Consider the following 21,609-nt stretch of genomic DNA (forward strand, 5'->3'; position numbering starts at 1 on the left):
ATATGAACTCTGAAAGAGAAACTAAAAAAGCAATCCTATTTACCTTTGCAACAAAAAAGATAAGGTACGTAGTAATAAACTTAACCAAGGAGGTAAAAGACCTATACTTGGAAAACTATAGGACATTAAAGAAAGAAATGGAGGAAGATACAAACAAAAGAAAGCATATACCATATTCATGAATTGGAAGAATTAACATCATTAAAATGTCTGTACCTAAAGCAATCTAAAGATTCAATGCAATTCTTATTAAAATACTAATGGCATATTTCACAGAGCTAGAAGAAAGACTCCAAAAATTTATATGGAACCATAAAAGACCCAGAAGAGATGCAACAATCTTGAGAAAGAAGAGCGAAATAGGAGGGATCAAAATACCGATAGCAAACCATACTACAAAGCCATTACAACCAAAACAGCCTGGTATGGGTTGGCACAAGAACCGGTATATAGTCCAATGGATCAGAAGAGACCCCAGAAATTCATCCATACCATATGGTCAATTAATATTTGACAAAGGAGGCAAGAACACACAATGGAGTAAAGATAGTCTCTTGAACAGATGGTGCTGGGAAAACTACGCAGACATATGCAAAAAGATGAAACTCAACCAGCAATTTATACCATACACAAGAATAAGCTCAAGTGGATAAAATACTTAAATGTAAGGCATGAAACCATAATAACCTTAGAGGAGAACATAGGCAGTAAAATCTCAGACATCTCACGTAACAATATGTTTATGGCTACATCTCTTAGGGCAAAGGAAACAAAGGAGAAAATAAACAAATGGGACTACATCTAAATAAAAAGCTCTGCACAGCAAAAGAAACCATCAACAAAAGGAAAAAGGAGCCCACAGTATGGGAAAACAATTTGCCAATGATACATCTTATAAGGGGTTAATGTCCAAAATACATAAAGTACTCATATAAATCAACAAAAGGAAGGTAAACAATCCAATTAAAAAATGGGCAGAAGATTTGAATAGACATTTTTCCAAAGAGTACATACAAATGGCCAAGATGTATGAAAAATTCTCAAAGTCACTAATCATCAGAGAAATGCAAATTAAAACCACAATGAGATACCACCTCAAACCTGTCAGAATGGCTATCATAAAAAGAAATCAACAAATAACAAGTGCTGGTGAGGATGTGGAGAAATGGGAACACTAGTTTACTGCTGGTGGGAATGCAGATTGATGCAGCCACTATGGAAAAACAGTATGGTGTTTCCTCAAAAAATTAAAAATGGAATTTCCATTTGATCCAGCCATCCTACTTCTCAAAATCTATCCTAAGAAACCTCAAAACACAAATCAGAAAGAATACATGCACACCTATGTTCATAGCAGCATTATTTACTATAGCTAAGATTTGGAAATAGTCCAAGTGTCCATCAGTAGATGAATGGATAAAAAAGCTGTGGTTCATTTACACTATGAACTATTCAGGTGTAAAAAAGAGGGATCTCTTACCCTTTGGGAAAGCATGGATGGACCTGGAAAATATGCTAAGTGAAATAAGCCAAGCTGAGAAAGACAAATATCACATGATCTCACTTATTTGTGGAATCTAATGAAAAAAATCAATTGACAACAAAATAAGACTCGAAGCATGAAACAGACTGATATACTTAATGTGGGGTTGGGAGGATGAGAAGAGATAACCAAAGAACTTATATACTTACTAGAGGCCTGGTGCACGAAAATTCGTGCACTTGGGCAGGGGTGGGGGGGGGGTCCCTCAGCCTGGCCTGTGCCCATTTGCAGTCCGGGACCCCTCAGGGGATGTCCAACTGATGGCTCAGGCCTGCTATCTGGGGGATTGGGCCTAAGCTGGCAGTTAGACATCCCTCTGGCAGCATGGGAGCCCTCAGGGGATGTCCAACTAATGGTTTAGGCCCACTCCCCCTGTGGAAGAGGGCCTAAGCCATTAGTTGGACATCCTTAGTGCTGCCATGGAGGCGGGAGAGGCTCCCGCCACTGCCGCTGCACTGGCCAGTCATGAGCTGGCTTCTGGCCGAGCAGCGCTCCCCCTATGGAAGCCCACTGACCACCAGGGGGCAGCTCTTGCCTTGAGTGTCTGGCTCCTGGAAGTCAGTGCGTGTCATAGCAACTGGTCATTCCAGGTCGTTCAGCCATTAGGATCAACTTGCATATTACCCTTTTATTATATAGGACTCGTGGCCCGGTGCACAAAATTTGTGCAGGGGAAGGGGGTGACACTCAGCCTGGCCTACACCCTCTCCAATCTGGGACCCCTCAGGGGATGTCCGACTGCTGGTTTCGGGCCTAAACCAGCAGTCGGACGTCCCTCTCACAATGCGGGACTGCTGGCTCCTAACCGCTTGCCTGCCTGCCTGCCTGACTGCCCCTAACTGCTTCTGCCTGCCAGCCTGATCACCCCCTAACTGCTCCCCTGCTGGCCTGATTGATGCCTAACCGCTACCCTGCCAGCCCGATCGCCCCCAACTGCCCTCCTCTGCCAGCTCGATTGCCTATATCTGCCCTTCCCTGCTGAGACCCTCCTCCTCCTCAGCTGGGACTTGCCTCCTCCGTGCGAGGCGGTGGAGATGCCAGGACCAATCTCCTCCGTACCGCGCAGAGCCATGGGACCCCTAGGCCTCACTGCACAGATTGGCTGGCAGGCCCCACCTCCGCTATTCATGTGGCCATCTTATGGTGGCCATCCTGTGATGATGTCATGGGCAAGGGCCACCTAGGCTTTTATTAGTATAGATATGCATAGCCCATGGATACGGGCAATAGGATAATGAAGTCTTGTGAGGGGGTAAGGGCTGGGAGGAGGGAGGAAAGGGGGGGTGGGAGGAAATGGGATATATTTGTAATACTATCAACAAAGAAAATATATTTTAAAAAATAGCCAGTAGATTCTACAATTTATTAAGTGGATTTAATTATTTTCAACCATTGAGCTTACTTTTTATTATTTCTTTTCTACCAAAAATGTTTATTTATTAAGTAATAAATTATATTCCTATTTTTAGTTCATCAAAGATATTTATATCTGCTATTGAAAATGTATGACTAGTATAACCACATTTCCCACACTGAAATGGTATACATGCAACTTAAACAAAATAAACATGATAAGTTATTTAAGCTACATATTGTCATTAATAAATATATAATATCAATTTGGCTTTTGCAGACTTTAGACTGAGAACCACTCACTGAACATATTAAAAGTCAATTCAGCCCTCCCTGGTTTGACTCAGTGGATAGAACATTGGCCTGCAGACTGAAGGGTCCCAGGTTCGATTCTAGTCAAGGGCACATGCCACGGTTGTGGGCTCAATCCACAGTGCGGGGCATGCAGGAGGCAGCCGGTCATTTATGTTTCTATCTCTCTCTCCCTTTCCTTTCCTCTCTGAAAACAATAAATATATTTAAAAGGTTTATTCATATAGTTTTAGAGAATCTCCTGTCATTTGTAAGCAGACTCTTATTAGAAGACTCTTGTTGAATTATGCTCCACTGTCCTTAAAGCTCTGAAAAGTCTCTGAAAACACCAATTTTCAGAAAACAGAACTTCAGACTAGAATTATTTCTTAATATGATGCTTTACTAGATAACACTATATGCATTATACAGTTCATGAGCTTTACTTCTCATTCAGGAATGAATTGATTTTAATATTAACTCATTGGGTTGAAGTCTAATAATATTAATTGAGGCACAAAAATAGGTAAGATGATTTCTCAAGATCAATATTAAAATGGTGGCAAAACTAAAGTTTTGACATTCAGACTCATGCTATGCCCACTATTTTTAAGAATGCTCAAACAAGACACTTCTAAGAATTCACACATCCTGCCCAGTCTTTTCCTCCCATTACCCTTAGTGATGTAGTGAGGGAGGGCTGTGGCTGGGTGAATTTTGGAGCCACTCTTAGGTTTAAATTCTTGTTGTACCAGGCACTGGGCTCTGTGGCCATGAGATGATTATTAGCTTCTCTGACCTTCAGTTTTCTCAACAATACAGCAGTTTAACATTTATCTCAGTGATGTTTGTAAGGATTAGAGGCTGTATATGCAACATGCCTTGCACAGGACCTGGCACATTGGAGGAACTCAACAAGAAGGGATTCCTTTTTTTTTTATTATTGCTAGAAGAAAAGGGCCCCAGACTTGGATCAAGTTACTTCCAAAAATCTGTCATATGATCTTAATTAAGCCTTCTGATCAGTTTTTATCACTAAAGTGAGAATTTATTTATTTGTATAAATATTTCATCTATTTCCAGAAATAATACTCAGGAACCTAAATATGGAAATAATACCTCTTGGTACTGTGAAGCCTATTAAATGATGGGAAATATACAGAAGTGCCTCATATGGTGTATGGCAATTAATTGGTATTAGTTTCTTTCTTTCCTTAATATTTATTTCCAGGTTAAATTTCCCACAATTATTACCCAAAAATGTTAACAGTTTTTAAAGGTTTTAAACAGAGATGTCCCCTCATGCAACCTCAGAGTCAGGTCACACAGGTCAATGGGACCCCAATGCAAAGGCAGCATTGTGTTCCCTAAACAGAGCTTGGACCATGGCCTTACCCTTAGTCCTGACATGTCGATCACAACAGCAGGAATACCTTCTTCATCTCCTTTTGGAGCAACCTGTTCCAGCAGGTGGTAATAAGCTTTTGAGTCCTGTGAGAAATTACAATTTTAAATTACTTACTTTGTACAATGACTTCCCAAAAGCAAATATTTTTCATTTCTTATTTAACTATCATTCAAGAATGCAACTTTATTAACAAAGCTGGAAACATTCACTAATTTGAATTTTCTATTTCTCTGTTTACATACTATATTTGCTTTTATTTTTACAATGAGTATAACATTAAAAACTATAGGACATACACAAAGGGAAACCCAAAGATGTAAATACTATTCCTTTGACCTTAAGGGAGAAAAATAATTTACGAACATGTATTAAATTATATACAGGAAAATATATATACCTTTATATTGCTGAAGTCAGTCAGCTAAAGTTTAATTTTTAAAAAGTGACAGGAAAAGGAAGCGGAAGTTTAAAAAAGAGTTTAAAAATACATTTAAATAGATAATAAGCAAAAGAAGAATATTTTAAACAAGCAGTTTTTATGTAAAAGGAGAGATATTGAGATGACAAGTTAATTTAATCTTTATCCAGAAGCTAGAAAAAGTGGTTAAGCTTAGTTATAGCAGATTGTATGTAGATAGTGGACTATTATGTTTTCTTAGATTCTGGAAATATGCTTATTGAAAAATAGCATATTTCTCAGAATTGTAGTCTTAAAATTATAGATGTACTAGAGGCCCGGTGCATGAGATCATGCACGGGAGGGGTGTCCCTTCATCCAGCCTGCACCCTTTCCAATCTGGGACCCCTTGGGGGATATCCAACTGCTGGTCATCCCAGGAATTGGCCTAAACTGGCAGTCAGACATCCCTCTCACAATCCTGGACTGCTGGCTCCTAACTGCTCACCTGCCCGCCTGCCTGGTCACCCCTAACTGCTCCCCCACCCCACCCCCGCTGGCCTGATTGTCCCTAACTGCACCCTCCCCGCCAGCCTGGTTGCCCCCAACTGCTCCCCCCTGGTGGCCTGGTCACCCCCAACTTCCCCCTGCCACTGGCCTAGTCGCCCCTCATGGCCCCCCTGCCATCCTGGTCACCCCATGCAGCCTGCTGTTCAGTCATTTGGTCGTCCCTCACTAACCCCCCCTACTGGCCTGGTCGCCCCACGCAGCTTGCTTGTTCAATCTTTTGGTCGTTCCTTACTAACCCCCCTGCCGGCCTGGTCATAGGCAGCCATCTTGTGAGGGTGTGAGGGTTAATTTGCATTTTACCTCTTTGTTATATAGGATTCTCATTTAATGAAAGCATGCAGATTTTTAGGTAATTTATTTAAGCCATTTAAAGAGATTTTCATTTCTCTTAAAGACTGAAAAAATAGCTGCTGTTGTTGTTGTTTTGTTTTTGAAACTGGATAGGGCCTGGGGAGAGCGGGCGTATGTGTGCTCACCACCTGTGACATTAGAAAGATGAGAACAAGAGAATGCCAGCTATTGATGTTGCACCTGTGGAAACTGAATTTCATCTCTTTTCTTTCTGCCCTCCCCTCCTAATTTTCACTGCAGCTATTTTAAAGCTAGTGAAAGTTCCATGCAGGTGTTAGGCATGAATAAAATCTGCCTACCACATGTTCCATCTGTTTAGCTTTGCTAAGAATCAACTTATTTCATCTGATCCTAAGAAACCTATTTCATTCACTCTAGTGCAGGGGTAGGAAACCTTCTTTCTGCCAAGGGACATTTGAATATTTATAACATAATTCGCAGGCCAGACAAAATTATCAACTTAAAAATTAGCCTGCTATATTTGGTCAAACATTTAATGAACTCACTCCTAATGCCTTGGCAGGGCCAGACCAAACGATTTTGTGGGCCTCAAGTTACACTTCTCCTACCTTGATGTCGGTACTGAAGTTGCTGATTTTGTTGCAGCCTGAGTTTTCCAGGTGGTAATTAGCCCATCTCAGCAGGAGCTCCTCAGGGGAGAGCTTCATCAAATCCTCCAGACTCTCCCCTTCTCTCAGAAGAGCAATCAGAACTGAGGAAGCACAAAAGCAGAAGTGAAATGAAGACAGGGATATTTGGGAGGATTAGTTATAACTTCCACTGTGCTCGGCTGGAAAGCCAAAGATAGCAACTTTATCTCTCCAGGGTAAAGATACTCACAGCTTTTCCCATGGAGTAAATACTTTATTATTATTCCCTAAAAAAAGGTGTAGGTTACTGTGAGTTAATGTATTATCTCTAATTTTCAGATGGGAAAGAAATGGCACCAATTAATCTCAATGCTATGCCTAAGAGTAAGTTGGTAGAGCCAAGGAAATAAATAAGACTATTGGCTCAGAACACTCCACGGGGTCTGTCAGATCACATTTCATGAGATGACAACATTTTTGCTTTTAAGTGATCAATTTTGTAATAATGACTATGTTCTATAGATTGTGTTTAATATTTCAAATGCTTTCTTGAATAATTATAGCAGCTCAAAAAGTAGAATAAACTCTTTCTTCTATATTTTCCAGATGAATACATATTTCTTGCTCAGTTAAAAAATTTAAATTTAACTGAGGTCATTATTTGCAAATTGATAGTCTTTCTCGTGGACTCTGAGTTCTCTATTTGTTTTTCCTTCTTCTTTATATTATGCTTAATATATTGGTTTTATATTACCCCAGGATTCTTCACAGGTTATTGTGATTTGGACTTTGAAAGTATATAATAACTTTATATATATATATATATATATATATATATATATATATACTTTATATATAAATTATAAAGATTAGAATTTGGCTACAGATTTTGTATTGGTAGTATCTGTACCTGAAAATCAAAAAGTAACACTATATTTTACATAATACTTATCAAGATCTATTACTTCTGTCTAAAGGACAGGGCTGTAATTGTTTAAATGCAGATAGGATGCTCAGAGCAACTAGAAATAGATTCACAGCTGCATATTTAGCTGAGAACTTTGAAACACTAAATGTAATTTTCTATCATCTTGGTAAGAACTACACCAAGTTTCTCCTAATCTATTGTTATCACTGCAGTATATGAATGTGAATCGCTTCATAAAACACAAGTTAAAAGTAGACTTGTTACAAAGTGTCCAAAAGCAAAATTAACTCAGAAAAGCTCTTGAGGTTGGAGTCGCAGACAGCTAGACTGAGTTATAGGTTCTAAAAATGCATTATTATTAGTCTGTAGTCTTAAAAAGCTTTTGTTCCATCATTTAAAAAATCTAATCAGCATGGATAAAATCTATTATATTAATACAATGAATTCAATATAACCGTAGTTTTAAAAAAATTGAGGATTCTGAGCTTGACTATTCCTGACATCACCTCCTACAGCCCCCAACACATGCAGTAATAAAAAGCCATGTCACTGATAACATTTGAAGCTTTACTTGTACCTTCATTTCTGCTGAGTTCAATGTCGGCAAACAACCCAATCTTGATGACTTGCCACAAAAGTCCCAGGACCAGGTAAGGCTTCCCCTCCTTTAAGTCCTCAGCCCCGATGTTAACCACATGGCACCCGATGGCTGAGGCAGAGTTCAGAGCCAGATTCAAATTCTCCTGCGGAAGAAAAAGTATGAAAGTTTTTAAAAAATCTTTATTGTTGAAACTATTACATATGTACTCCTTTTTCCCCCCATTGACCTCTTCCAGCCCGCCCCCTCCACCCCAGGCCTTCACCACCCTATTTTCTGTAGTTCATTGGTTAATCTCTTCCCACCACCCACCCTCCCCTGCCTTCCATCTGAGGTTCAACAATCTGTTCGACGCTTCTATGTTTTAGATCTATTTTTGTTCATCAGTTTATGTTGTTCATTAGATTTCACAAATGAGTGAGGTCATGCAAGTTTTGCTTTTGATTTTGCAAATACTAAATGATGATTCTTGATTGGCAGCAATAACAATATTTTATTTCTGGAAACTTCACAGGTGTAGAGGCACTAGATTTTGACATTTAGAAAAGCAGTGAGTAATAACTGGAAAAGGAAATCCAGTAACCCAGACACAGGGCTTATGCAGTACCTAGTCAATCAAACCAGAACCCTGAGTTGAAGACCCATTCTGGTCAGGATGAAACAAATGAGTCATGTATTTTTCCATCTTGCTATGTGATGGTGCCTTCACACTCAATATCTCCATCAGCCAGAAAAAAAAGGGGGCACCTTTGAGGGGAGAACATACCCTCATCACCTTGTCACTGTCTATCATTAATAACACAATTGTTATTAAGGTCACAAAAGAGAGTAAGAAAATAGCTTTTTGATGTTCAGATTTTATATTAAAGGAATAAAAAATGTACAAATCAAATTTGTAGAAAAGATAGAGTGGTTCTTACTAGGACAATTTGTTGAGTATTGGTAATATCTAGGGACCTTGAGCACATACACATCTACACAAACACACACCCATGTGTTCACACACACATGCACACATGTATATAGATTATATGTTGTTATCACTAACAACAATGTATATAATGTAACTCACAGTTGGAATACTGTGAGTCAGTGAAATTTTCAGTCTAGAATCTATATACTATTCTTAGGTTCAACAAGGAGAATTCATCGGTCAGAGATGTACAGAAGTTGGTTTTATGATAAATTAACAAAACAAAATACTGGCCACTAGTCAAATTGGGAAAGTACCTATAAGAAGAAAAGTATTTTTTTTACCCTAGTGTATAGTTCAAATGATGAGAGAAAAATACCAATTCTTCTGACCAAGATTATGAGTAAATTTAACATTAAGTTCCTTCATATAGGTTTAACATCATTGTTCTTTTTGGTTAACAATTCCATTTTAAAAGTACACAGGGTTACCTGGCCAGCATGGCTCAGTGGTTGAGCATCGACCTATGAACCAGGAGATCATGGTTTGACTCCTAGTCAGGCCACATGCCCAGGTTGCGGGCTCTATCCCCAGTGTGGGGCGTGCAGGAGGCAGCTGATTAGTGATTCTCTCTCATCAGTGATGTTTCTGTCTCTCTCTCCCTCTCTCTTCCTTTCTGAAATCAATAAAAAAATATAATTTTTAAAAGTCTTCAGGGTTGCTTAAATCCAAACAGGATGTAATATATTGTTCATGATTTAAGAAATGAGACATGGCTTCTGAGCAAGAGAATTACAATAATGTTAAATACTGGAACATAACATAGAAATACAGCTTACTTACTACCAGTTGGTTATTGTTCCAGTTAATCAACTCACTGAAGGTATACAAAAGGTCATATTTATCACTCTGGTGGCTGCAGCAAAGAGCACTGTGTAGGCTCTAAGAACACTTGCCATTTTTCACACCCTCACTTTTAGAAAGTCTTACCTTTTCTGCTAAAATGCTATGTATCTGGCATCAGCTCAACGATAAATTGCTGGGGTAAGTTTAAGTTAAAACTTTACCAATGTGAATTTTATTCATCAGCGGCCAAAACAAAGAATTCCCAAACTATTCACACCAGGCTAACCTTCTCCCACTTCCAATACCCCATCCCCCACCCCTGTAATTTTCATAAAAGAACAAACATAAATGTGTTCCTCTATCTGCACTAGTCATGACAATCAGCAGCCCAAAGCCTGGGGTTTGGGAATAATGTCTGAGCCCTGAACAAGTGTGACTCAGCACTTCTGGTGAGCATTCACTCCAAGCACAACCCTCTTTGAAAGTAACAGAGGAAGACATACCTGAATAGTGAAAGGGGTGAGTTTCTTTTTGTTTATTGTTCTTTCATCAATTGTGTCAGGCACTGATAGGTTGATCATTTTACTGAAAGAGAAACAAGTTAAAGAAATCAGGCTTCTAAATAACAGAGCCCAGTAACACTGAATTTAAATTCTAGCAATATCATAAGATGGTAACATAATTGTTGCTATCCGGTGTTTAGATATAAAATCAGTTATGCAATTAAATTTTTTTTTCTATGTTTTTATTGATTTCAGAGAGGGGAAGGGAAAGGGAGAGAGAAATAGAAACATCAATAATGCGAGAGAATCATTGATCAGCTAGCTCCTGCACACCCCTCCCCTGGGGGTTGAGCCCACAACCCAGGCATGTGCCCTGATCAAGAATCAAACCATGACCTCCTGGTTCATGGGTCGACGCTCAACCACTGAGCAACACTGGCCAGGCAGTTATACAATTTTGATGAGATTCAAACCATCTGTAGGAAAGGTTAATATTCCTAAACTCATACTAATATATTGAGCCAAAAAATAAGGACCCCACTTCAGTCACTTACCTTAAAAGCTACAAAATTTTCTTGGTTTCCTTAGCATATTATGAAATTCTGGGAGGAGAGCCAAAGCAAATCCTCCATGAGTACTTCACTTTCTCAGGCATAAAAATTGTTCCACTACATAAAGTATTATACACTTTTGAGCTTATATGATGTCTCAATTTCTATTTGACACCTGGTCAAACTCTATACCTTTAATTAGTCACCTGATAAAATGTTTTATATCTTCCTGTAGTCATTATTATATCAACACTTCAGAAATTTCACCCATACAAGTAGCTAATACATTGATTAGACAAAGCCAGCAGGTATTGTTTATGAAAAACTGATTTTACCCAAGTCAGCATTGATTTAACCTTCAATGGGACATAAGAAATAAATTTCCTTAGTTCACCTCCATCTTATTTTTAAAAAGCAAATTAGAAAAAAAAATACAAAGAATAATAAATTCAAAGAATATTAAATTTGACTATGACTATTTCTTTTTTAAATGAGATCAGAAATTACATTAACAATTTTCCCAACTACCTTTTTTTTTTGGTGGTGGTTGTTTAAAGATGTATTTCTATAACTTTTTCATGTATATATACACATATTTAACTAAAAGGCGTTTTACTACAATATAGGCAAAACAAACTCCTAAATTGTAATTTGAAAAAATATGAAATTAGAGTGAACCAGAAGCTCTGGGAGATGGTGCTGCAGAGAGGTGACTTTAAAAAGTGGAAGATAACCATGCCATTGAAAAGTGTGTAGTCCAAATACAGAGACAAAATATCTGGATATAAAAAGATAGTAACAGTCCAAAGCAGGACATTATTATGGCTTCCAAAGTATTACAAAGAACATGTGTTTTAAGAATTCAGTTAAGGCCCTAGCTGGTTTGGCTCAGTGGATAGATTGTTGGCTTGAGGACTGAAAGGTCCTAGGTTCGATTCTGGTCAAGGCATGTACCTTGGTTGCGGGCACATCCCCAGTGGGGAGTATGCAGGAGGCAGCTGATCGATGTTTCTCTCTCATTGATGTTTCTAACTCTCTATCCCTCTCCCTTCCTCTCTGTAAAAAAATCAATAAAATATATGTTTTAAAAAAGAATTCAGTTAAGGAAGAAATCACTGGAGGTTGGAATAGACCAGAAACTTACACCATAATTGGATCTGTATAGAAGGAAAGGATGGGGAGGGCATTCTTAAAAATAAAAGGCAAAGCCACAGTTTGAAATTATAAGCAAGTTACTATATGCTTGCTGTCATTTATAAAGCCATGTATTCAGTACCCTGGACTGGGTTCCTGAGTCAGGGGGTATTGGAAGGTAAAACTAGAAGATTGATGCAGGAGGTTGGGTGCCAACCAAAGGAACCAGGACTTGATCCTATAGGCTAGGTTGTGTTTGTGAGTTTTTAGCAGTTGAATGTTTAAAAAATGAACTCTAATAAATAAAATATCTAAAGCAGAATTGCTCTGGTCAGAGCAGAGAAAAGGGGCTTAAAGTCTTGCCCACCTATCCCTCATTTCAACGCATGGACTCACCTGAGATTGGGCATTTCAAGCCTCCTCACTAATACCATGTTTTATAATGACAGAGAAGCTGCTAAAGCAGCTGCAGAGGCATTTTGAAAGACACCATTGTGAATTGACCAGCAGTGTTCTGAGACCTCCCATAGAAGAATACATTCCTCCTTTTCAGGTGCCCTCAGTTGTGTATTTGTGTACCAATTCCAACTCCCTTAGCATAGGACTTCCATTGTATTAGTCTGTTATCATGCTGCTATTATTAACACTGTCTACTCTCATGTAAGCCATGCTCCAATGAAGCAAAGTGGCATATATCCCCCAAATAATTGCCTGGACCTTGTATCACTATATCTCTATGTTTGTGTTTGTCTCTATACTGTGCATCCTTCTTCTGCACTTAAAAAATAGTAGTTTCACATTTCTTGTTATAATTTGCTCTTGACAATAGGTTTCTCTCCTGGACCTGCCAAGTAAAAGTCCAGAAAAGCATTTCAAGTCCAGCTGACACCAATAGAATTTGGTTTAGGATAAACACAACTAATTGTTGGTATTCCAGAAAATTCTAGCGAAACCTTCGAAAACCAAGAAGGAAGTGTTACTTACCAAAGGACGATGCCGTCCCCAACAGCATTGAAGAGATCATTCGTGTTTGGATTCATTGGGATGACATGCCGACAGTCAGGGTCATTTTCCAGGGCTTTGTTTATCCAATTAACAAAGGCATACTTCTCTTCCTCTGCAAGTAAATGATTAAAATGGATTATTTGCAAAGTAAAAATCTAATATAAAAATTATACCCGTGGATCTTAGATTCTCATGCTCAGGAGAGACATTGCAAGGTCATCTCACCCATTATCTGATCTTCTCATATTTATTGACATTTAAAAAATCTTCGATGACTTGGGATATGGCATAGACTCTCTGCTCACTCCAAGTCAGAAAACATTCAGCAAGCAGAGTTAGAAGCTATATATGTATACATATGCAATTATTTTATACTTAAAAGCAAGTATATAGCTACATTTTATATATGTAAATATATATAAATAATAAAGTATATTTTCTTTATATTTATATATAATTTAAATATAAATGTGATCTAATTCTTACAGAATAAAACTGGGAGCTCTGCCTTTATCCATGCTGATTTAAATGTGGGATGATCACAGGCAATCTTTGCAATATCTCTAAATTTTTTTATAATGAAATTACTATGAAATGAAATAATTTGTGATATAATCTTTCTTTCCTACCAGTAAAGCTGCCAAAGGTCAATTTTAAAAATTTTAATAAAACTTCAAGTTATGCCCAGCACTATGATTGTCAATTTGTGTGTCATTAAAAGCAACAGTATCCCTCAGAAGAATCCTAAGTCACAAAAGTTTGAGAAACACTGTATAGCATATCACTGTCTTGAAGTTTCATAATGTACATTTATATAGCAAAAGGCTATGAAAATTTCTGTATTTCAAAATAAATGGCTAAACTTTGTCTTAGGAATTGCAGATGCTACTTAACCATGAACTTATCTTTAAGAACAACTAATGCTTTAAAGAACTCAGTTTGGGGATTGTTGGATTATTATACTGTTTGAGCTATTATAAGTTTCCATCAAGGTTGTTGGATGACAGCTTTCAGAACCTTCAGAATAAATATGCAACTTTCTTCCAAATCAATGAAAATATAATTTTTTGGACTATTCAGTTGGCATTAATAATAAACATGGCCCTAAGCAGTTTGGCTCAATGGATAGAGCGTCGGCCTGTGGACTGAAAGGTCCTAGGTTCGATTCCGGTCAAGGGCATGTACCTTGGTTGCGGGTGCATCCCCAGTAGGGGGTGTGCAGGAGGCAGCTGATCAATGCTTCTCTCTCAGCGATGTTTCCAACTCTCTATCCCTCTCCCTTCCTCTCTATAAAAAGTCAATAAAATATATTTTTTTAAAAAGAATAAACATGAAATTTAAATGTAGAAGCCTGAGTAGCTCATCTTGTCCAAAAGATTTACAAAGCAATTTTGGCAGCCTTTAATGTATTTTTAAATGCTGGTAAGATTATTTGGGGGAGAGAACCAAGAAGGCAGCATAGGCAAACACCTGTACTTGCTGCCTCTCACAACCACATCAAAACTACAACTAAAAGACAGAACAACCATCATCCAGAACCACGGGAAAGCTGGCTGAGTGGAAGCACTACAACTAGAGAGGTAAAGAAGAAAGCGCACTGAGACTGGCAGGAGGCGCGGAGGCACGGAATGGGCTGGCACCCAGGTGTGTTGTTTTTTCAATAGGGAGGGAGATACAAGCTCCTGCTTGCTCTGAACTCCAGTTCCGGGCAAGACTATGGGGGGACCCAGACACATATAAGGAGAAACTGGACTGTCTGGCATCAGGGCAGGAATGCTAGGGCGGCTTTCTTTCAGATGGAGGTGTTTGCAGTGGTCATTGTTTCTGCGCTGGGAACTCTCCGGTGCAGGGTTGACTGGCAGCCACTGCTGTTTGCTCTGCCCTGGTAATTCCCTGAGACCCTGCCCCCACCCAATTTACAACCCCATCCAAGCTGTGCACAGTGGCTTTTGCATATGAATGGCCTGTCCTTTCTCAGCCTAAAACCTGTCAAACAGGCAGCAGCTGGGTCAGGGAGCCCCAAAGCTATCTAAACAAGGTCCAAGGCTGGCAGCAGCAGCCTGCCTTGCTTCACAGCTGGGCCTCGTCTGGGCACTTCTAAACCCATTACAAAGAGGGGGAATCTGAAAATCTCTCTGTAGCTCCTGCTGAGTGGCCCCAGGAAGTGGCTGACTTTGCACCTCCTTGGAGATCCAAGAGCCAGTGTACCCAGTGGTCAGTGTGAGACCATACCAGGTTACAACTCTTCACATTCATAAGTGACACACTCAGGGGGCAGATTCAGTAAGTACCAAAGCCCCACTGAAACAAATCTTGCCCCATAAGGGTGTCTCCTGCACAGCAGCTCTCCCACTGTAGACACAGCTGGTCCTCATAACCAATTGGCCTGGAGGTCAATTCCTCCAGTTATACCAACAGCAATCAAGGCTTAACTACAACAGGACTGTGCACACAGCCCACAAAAGGGTGCACCAAGAATGTCCACCTCAGGTGATTGAGGAGGCTGAGCCTCTGGGCCCCATAGGACACCTAGCACACAAGGCCACTCTATCAACTCAAGGAGACTGAGCAGCTACCCAATACATAGAAACAAACACAGGGAAGCAGCCAAAATGTGGAGACAAAGAAACATGTCATAAATGAAAGAAATGGAAGGAAGCAAAATACTGGATACAGGCAGTCCTCGGGTTTCGTCGGACTCGATATACGTCATTTTGTGGTTACATCGCCATCTCCCATTTACAGTATTTATATGAAAAAAAGTTCCATCATTTTGACGTATGTACATATGTGCTTTATGTTTTTTATTATTTATTTACCACAAGTAAAGGTCAGGAATTGTTCTTTCTTTTAAATTTTTTTTACTGTTTCACTTCATTACTGCTGTGTATGTGCTCCATGTGAGTGATGTAGGTGCTCATGTAAGTGGGTTCCGGCTTATGGTGAAAATCACATTACGTCACACCATAGGAATGGATCTCCGATGTAAACCAAAAACCTACTGTATAGAGTTCAAAACCACAGTTATAAGGTTACTCAAGAATCTTTTAGAAACCTCTGAGAAACTTAGTAAGACCTTCAAGGATCTTAGTCAGAATGCCCCCCCCCCCCCAAAAAAAAAAAAAAAGAAAAGAAAAGGACCAGTCAGAAATTAAGCATACACTGACTGAAATAAAGAATAATATACAGAGATTCAACAGTAGACTAGACGATCCCAATAGTCAAGTCAAAGATTTGAAATATGAGGAAGCAAAAAACACCCGACTGGAAGAACAAAAAGAAAAAAGAATCCAAAAATATGAAGATAGTGTAAGGATCCTCTGGGACAACTTCAAGTGTACCAACATCCGAATTATGGGGTGCCATAAGGAGAAAGAGAGCAAGATGTTGAAAACCTATTTGAAGAAATGACTGGAAACTTCCCCCACCTGGTGAAAGAAATAGACTTACAAGTCCAGGAAGCGCAGAGAACCCCAAACAAGAGGAATCCAAAGAGGACCACACCAAGACACATCATAATTAAAATGCCAAGGGCAAAAGACAAAGAGAGACTCTTAAAATCAGCAAGAGAAAAACAGTTACTTACCTACAAGGGAGCACCCATACAACTGTCAGCTGATTTCTCAACAGAAACTATGCAGGCCAGAAGGGAGTGGCAAGAAATATTCAAAGTGATGAATAGCAAGAACTTACAACCAAGATTACTCTACCCAGCAAAGCTATCATTCAGAATTGAAGTTCAGATAAAGAGCTTCACAAGAAAAAGCTAAAGGAGTTCATTACCACCAAACCAGTATTATATGAAATGCTGAAGGGTATTCTTTAAGAAGAAGAGGAAGAAGAAAAAGGTAAAGATAAAAATTATGAACAACAAAGTGACAACAAATACATATCTATCAACAAGTAATCTAAAAATCAAATGAATAAAAAATCTGAGGAACAGAATAAACTGGTGAATATAATAGAATCAGGGACATGGAAAGGGAGCAGACTGACAATTCTCGGGGGAAGGAGGTGTGGGGGTGCAGGAAGAGATTAGACAAAGATCTTACACCTAATGACAAGGACAATGGGGGCGGGGGTTGAGGGCCTTGGGTGGGGTGGGAACCAGGTGGAGGGGAGCTATGGGAGGAAAAAGAGGAACATCTGTAATAATCTGAACAATAAAGATTTAAAAAAAGATTATTTGGTATTGGGCCCTACCTAGAGCTGGAACTACTGGCCCACTTATGCAATGAAAAATAGGCAATAGTCAATAAATTAATCTTAACTTCTATCTTTCTTTGTATCCCTTAAGTCTGAATACTAAGTTTAGAATCTGTAATCCCAGAAGACACCCTTTCTACATGGTTCCCTCTCCCTCTGCCCGCAGCTCTTGCCTCATACCAATACCCTCTCTACCTCCATCCCACACCCATTAGTACAACTTACCTGAATAGGAGTGTTGGGTGTCAACACTAGACTGCTCTGAAGTACCACCAATTGCACAAATCCCTTCTTTCTTATTGATTGCTTTCCTAAAGGTCTTGGCAACGTCGGTGCTTTTTAGGCCATGAAAAACCTGTAAAAATATAATCCTATATAATAAAAGGCTAACATGCAAATAGACTGAATGGTGGAACAACCAGAACAACTGAACAACTGGTTGCTATGATGTGCGCTGACCACCAGGGGGCATGTGTGGAACATGGTGGGCGTTGGCCATGGCAGGATGGTGGAGCAGGTGAGCAGGGGTGCCAGACCAAGGCGGGGCACTGGTTGCTGTCATTGAGACGAGCCTCTTGTGGTTACTGAAAATTCTTTGCTCCTGTGCGCAGTGGTGCACCACAGTCCTACCTGGCGCTCACACCTGGACTGGCTCCGCTCACACCTGATGCTGGCACTGGAGCCATCATTCACACTCACTGCCAGTGCCTGGCACTGGTCCCAATAGCTTGGCGCCATCAGTGGGTGCAAGTGGCAGCTGCTGGCCATGATTGCCCCTGAGGGCTTCTCCACCACCCCATGCTCCTGAGGGGCGATCGGGGCAGCAGCTGCCACTGGCACCCACTGACAATGCTGGCCCCACTTGAACCCCTCCTGGCGCCGGCCTCAATCGCTCTGCACTGTCAGCGGGTGTGAGTGGAGCCGGTGCTGTCAGTGCAAGGGAATGGCGGTGGAGGGAGTGGGGCTGCCAGCAGACAGGGGACAGGGGAAGGGGCTGGGAGGGGGAGTGGAGGATGGGACAAGACCTGCCCCTGTGCCTACCACAGCCTCGTGGCCCACAGTTCCTTTCAAGGTGCAGGAATTTGTGCACTGGGCCCCTAGTGTATCTATAGAAACCCAATATGTGATCAAGAAAACCACAAAGATACGTAATGTTGAAGCAAGGAGAGTGGAAATACATTTCTGTATATTTTTTTGAATTAAAGTTCCAAGTTTCAAATGCATCTCCTTGTATTATGCATCATACCTTCATAAACTCATCAAAACTGATCCTCCCATCCTGGTCCAGATCACCTGTAGCCATCAAGTTTTCTGTAATTTCTCTCACTCTGTATCCAGGCAGAGGCAAGCAAGCAGCCTTGAACAGGTCATTCAACTCATTGCAGCTGATGTACCCATTCCCATCAGTATCTGTAAGGCAAATGACCAAGTGTAGTTTCGGAGCAATTCAACTAAGAGCATGAAGAAAAATGAGTGAGGGCTAGGTTAGAAGAGAACAGGCAGCAGAGCAATCATTCAGGGGTGATGACCTGATCCTGTGCAAGAGTTGGACTCTCACAAGAGGCCTATTGCTATTGGATATGTTCCTTAACATCACTTTCAACATTCAGAAGTCACAATTTCAAAATAGAAGTCTGGCAACAGAATCTAAAGGGTCTCTAATAAAATCAGATGAGAAAATAATAATAAATCATAGGCTTAGAGATAAGGAGTAAGAAAAAGTATTAGAATTCAGAGAATAAACACCACTGAACGCAGGAGAAATGATACAAGGATACAATTGACCCTGCAGCACTTCTGTCTTTCAGTTGACTCTCCTCTGAGTGTAAATCAGAAGTAGAAACATAACAAAGGATATCTTCCTTGCCATTAGGGCGTCAGGTGCCTGGCAACCTACCATGTCTGATAGCTAACGTTTCAAAGATATGCATCGTATGTAGTGCTGTCCCACCTTATGGAAGAAATTTTACTTGAAAATGCAATGACAGGGAACCATATTGGTGAACAGAAATTGTTTACATAATTGCTTGGTCTGCTGGTGAATCCAGGCCTTTATTTAGAAGTCATTATTTTATAAACTTTACAAAGGGATTTCCAAATTGTCAAGCTTGGTTTGTAAAAAAATAAATAAAGATGATATAATAAAAAAGTATTATGAAATAAATAAATTATACAAAAGACCACATAGAAAACAATAACAACAAAGAAAGTAGATGCAATAAAAAGATAAGACTTAAGAGCCATTTCCAGGAAAAGCTACAGGTAAGAAAGGGCCCATAGCCCTAACCGGTTTGGCTCAATGGATAGAGCGTCGGCCTGTGGACTCAAGGGTCCCAGGTTCGATTCCGGTCAAGTGCATGTACCTTGGTTGCGGGCACATCCCCAGTAGGGGGTGTGCAGGAGGCAGCTGATTGATGTTTCTCTCTCATCGATGTTTCTCTCTATCCCTCTCCCTTCCTCTCTGTGAAAAATCAATAAAATGTATTTTTTTAAAAAAGAAGGGCCCATATTTCATGTTTTGATAGAGAAAGAAGCATTTTCTTGAAAGATATCTTTCAGAATTAAATTCCCTAACTCCTTTAACCAATACCATTACATTTGTGCTACTTCTGCTTTTTTTTTTTTTCATTTTACCATTTCAATGAATCTGTCCTGAAGTCAATAAAGAAGAGAATTGTGCCACTTGAGGTACCAGATCTACTCACCAACTTTGGCAAAAGCTTCTCTGAGCTCCATCATTTCTTCATCAGACACTGATCCTCTGGCCATTTTTTATTGCTTTAGGCAATAGATCTGCAGAGGGGAAGAACATAAGGAATGACTGTTGTGCATGTTAATTCTTAGTGTGCCAATTTCTTTAAAAAGCAATTTCCATTTATTAAGTGAAGAACTATTTCTCTGCATCCCTCATGATTTATAACTATCTTTCAAAAGTGTAAGAAATAGTTTTTCTTTTTTTCCTTGTTGTTGTTTTCTAACCTTCCATATGGTGGTGCCCGAAGATGGCTCTCACCAGTCTCTCCTCTCCCTATTATGTACTGCTGCTTACATTAGGAGCAGAGCTGATTTCCCTCCCCTGGAACCTGGCCTGATCCTGTGACTGCTTTGACCATTTAGAAGGCTAGAAAATCTGTCTCAATTAGAAACTTCTGCTTTCTTCCTTTTGGAATTCTCATTCTTGGGATGTTCCCTCGCACTGCCATGCAGTGAGATGTCCAAGTCACACAAAGAAGCCAATGAAGGGGAACTGGATGCTCTGGTTAGCAGTTCCTGCTGTGCCTCCAGCTGACAGGCAGTTCCAACTGCAAGCCACCTGACTAGGCCATTCTGGATGTTTCAGCCCACTTGAGCCCCCAGGTGTCCATAATCTAGTTAACATCATATGGAGCTGAAGAATCACCCAGCTGTGCCCATTAAACCAACAGAGTCAAAAGAGATGATAACATGATTGTTTTAAATCACTAAACTTTGGAGTAGTTTGCCACACAGCAATATACAAGTAAAAAAAAAAAAAACCCACTTAACTTTTATCTAGATGTCTTTTAGACACATTGTCATGTTCATATTTAAAATTAATATATTTGACCAGCACAACAGATACATTTTATAACTTACAAGGATGTTATCAAAGTTCTATAAACATTTAGAGAAAAAGAAAGAAAATTTGACTAATAATCAATATATGGGAATCTGAGGGGCTTTTAGGTGTTCTCTTCTCAGAAAGGCTAGTTTTGCTGAGAAATGTAATGCCAGTGCTAGAGTTACTTCTCTTTACCTGTGCATTATTGCTGCCTTGGGTGGGTAGAAAAAGAATGAAACATAAAATGGATTATATTGGAGAATATAATGCCCTTAGCTAATCCACACCAGTATGTTTCAAATAAGACTTTCACTAAATCTTACTGGATTTCCTGGTGGGGTGGGTGGGAGTGTGGAGGATGGGATATTTATATAATTATATTTTGGGCATGTTAGTGAAACTACTGACTTTTAAAAATATTTTAAATTTGTGACAGGATGTTTTAAATTGATTTCCTTTTCTACATTTTTACATTATTCTATAATGCTGTACTTGTTCCTAGTGGCAACCAACAAGCACACAAAAATGCAGACAATTTCAACACTTAAATCTGCAGGCCAAAAATGCATTATGCTTAATTTTGTAAATCCACATCCATAATTCACCAACTTACTATCCTGTCATGTACATATATCAGTGCTTTCAAATGTTTGTTTCCCTATGTGATCCTTTGTTAACAGAAACTTTACATGTAAATAAAAGTGAACAAATGAAAACAAAACCATAAGACCAATTCTAGGAGCCTTTGGTTGAAAAAACCCCAAATGTTCTCCTGCCTCCACTATCCCACCTCCTTGTCACCATATGTACCAGTGGAAACTCCAGGGAGAATCATTTAAAAA

The 21,609-nt window shown here is 39.6% G+C and overlaps 1 protein-coding gene across 1 annotated transcript in view; it reads right to left on the minus strand.

Moving 5' to 3' along the window:
- Window positions 1-21,609, minus strand: part of LCP1 (lymphocyte cytosolic protein 1) — a 66,172-nt gene that overhangs the window by 24,018 nt on the left and 20,545 nt on the right. Inside the window, exons 2-9 of the mRNA XM_081084950.1 lie at window positions 19,893-19,980; window positions 18,434-18,597; window positions 17,413-17,542; window positions 12,961-13,093; window positions 10,292-10,373; window positions 8,009-8,174; window positions 6,483-6,625; window positions 4,583-4,678 (exon numbers count right to left, since the gene is read on the minus strand). Of these exons, the coding sequence (XP_080941076.1) occupies window positions 4,583-4,678; window positions 6,483-6,625; window positions 8,009-8,174; window positions 10,292-10,373; window positions 12,961-13,093; window positions 17,413-17,542; window positions 18,434-18,597; window positions 19,893-19,956 (978 nt within the window). The 5' untranslated portion in view covers window positions 19,957-19,980. The remainder of the gene's footprint in view (window positions 1-4,582; window positions 4,679-6,482; window positions 6,626-8,008; window positions 8,175-10,291; window positions 10,374-12,960; window positions 13,094-17,412; window positions 17,543-18,433; window positions 18,598-19,892; window positions 19,981-21,609) is intronic.

The sequence above is a fragment of the Myotis nattereri genome (assembly GCF_964212035.1).
Source record: "Myotis nattereri genome assembly, chromosome: 2".
NCBI lineage: Eukaryota > Metazoa > Chordata > Mammalia > Chiroptera > Vespertilionidae > Myotis > Myotis nattereri.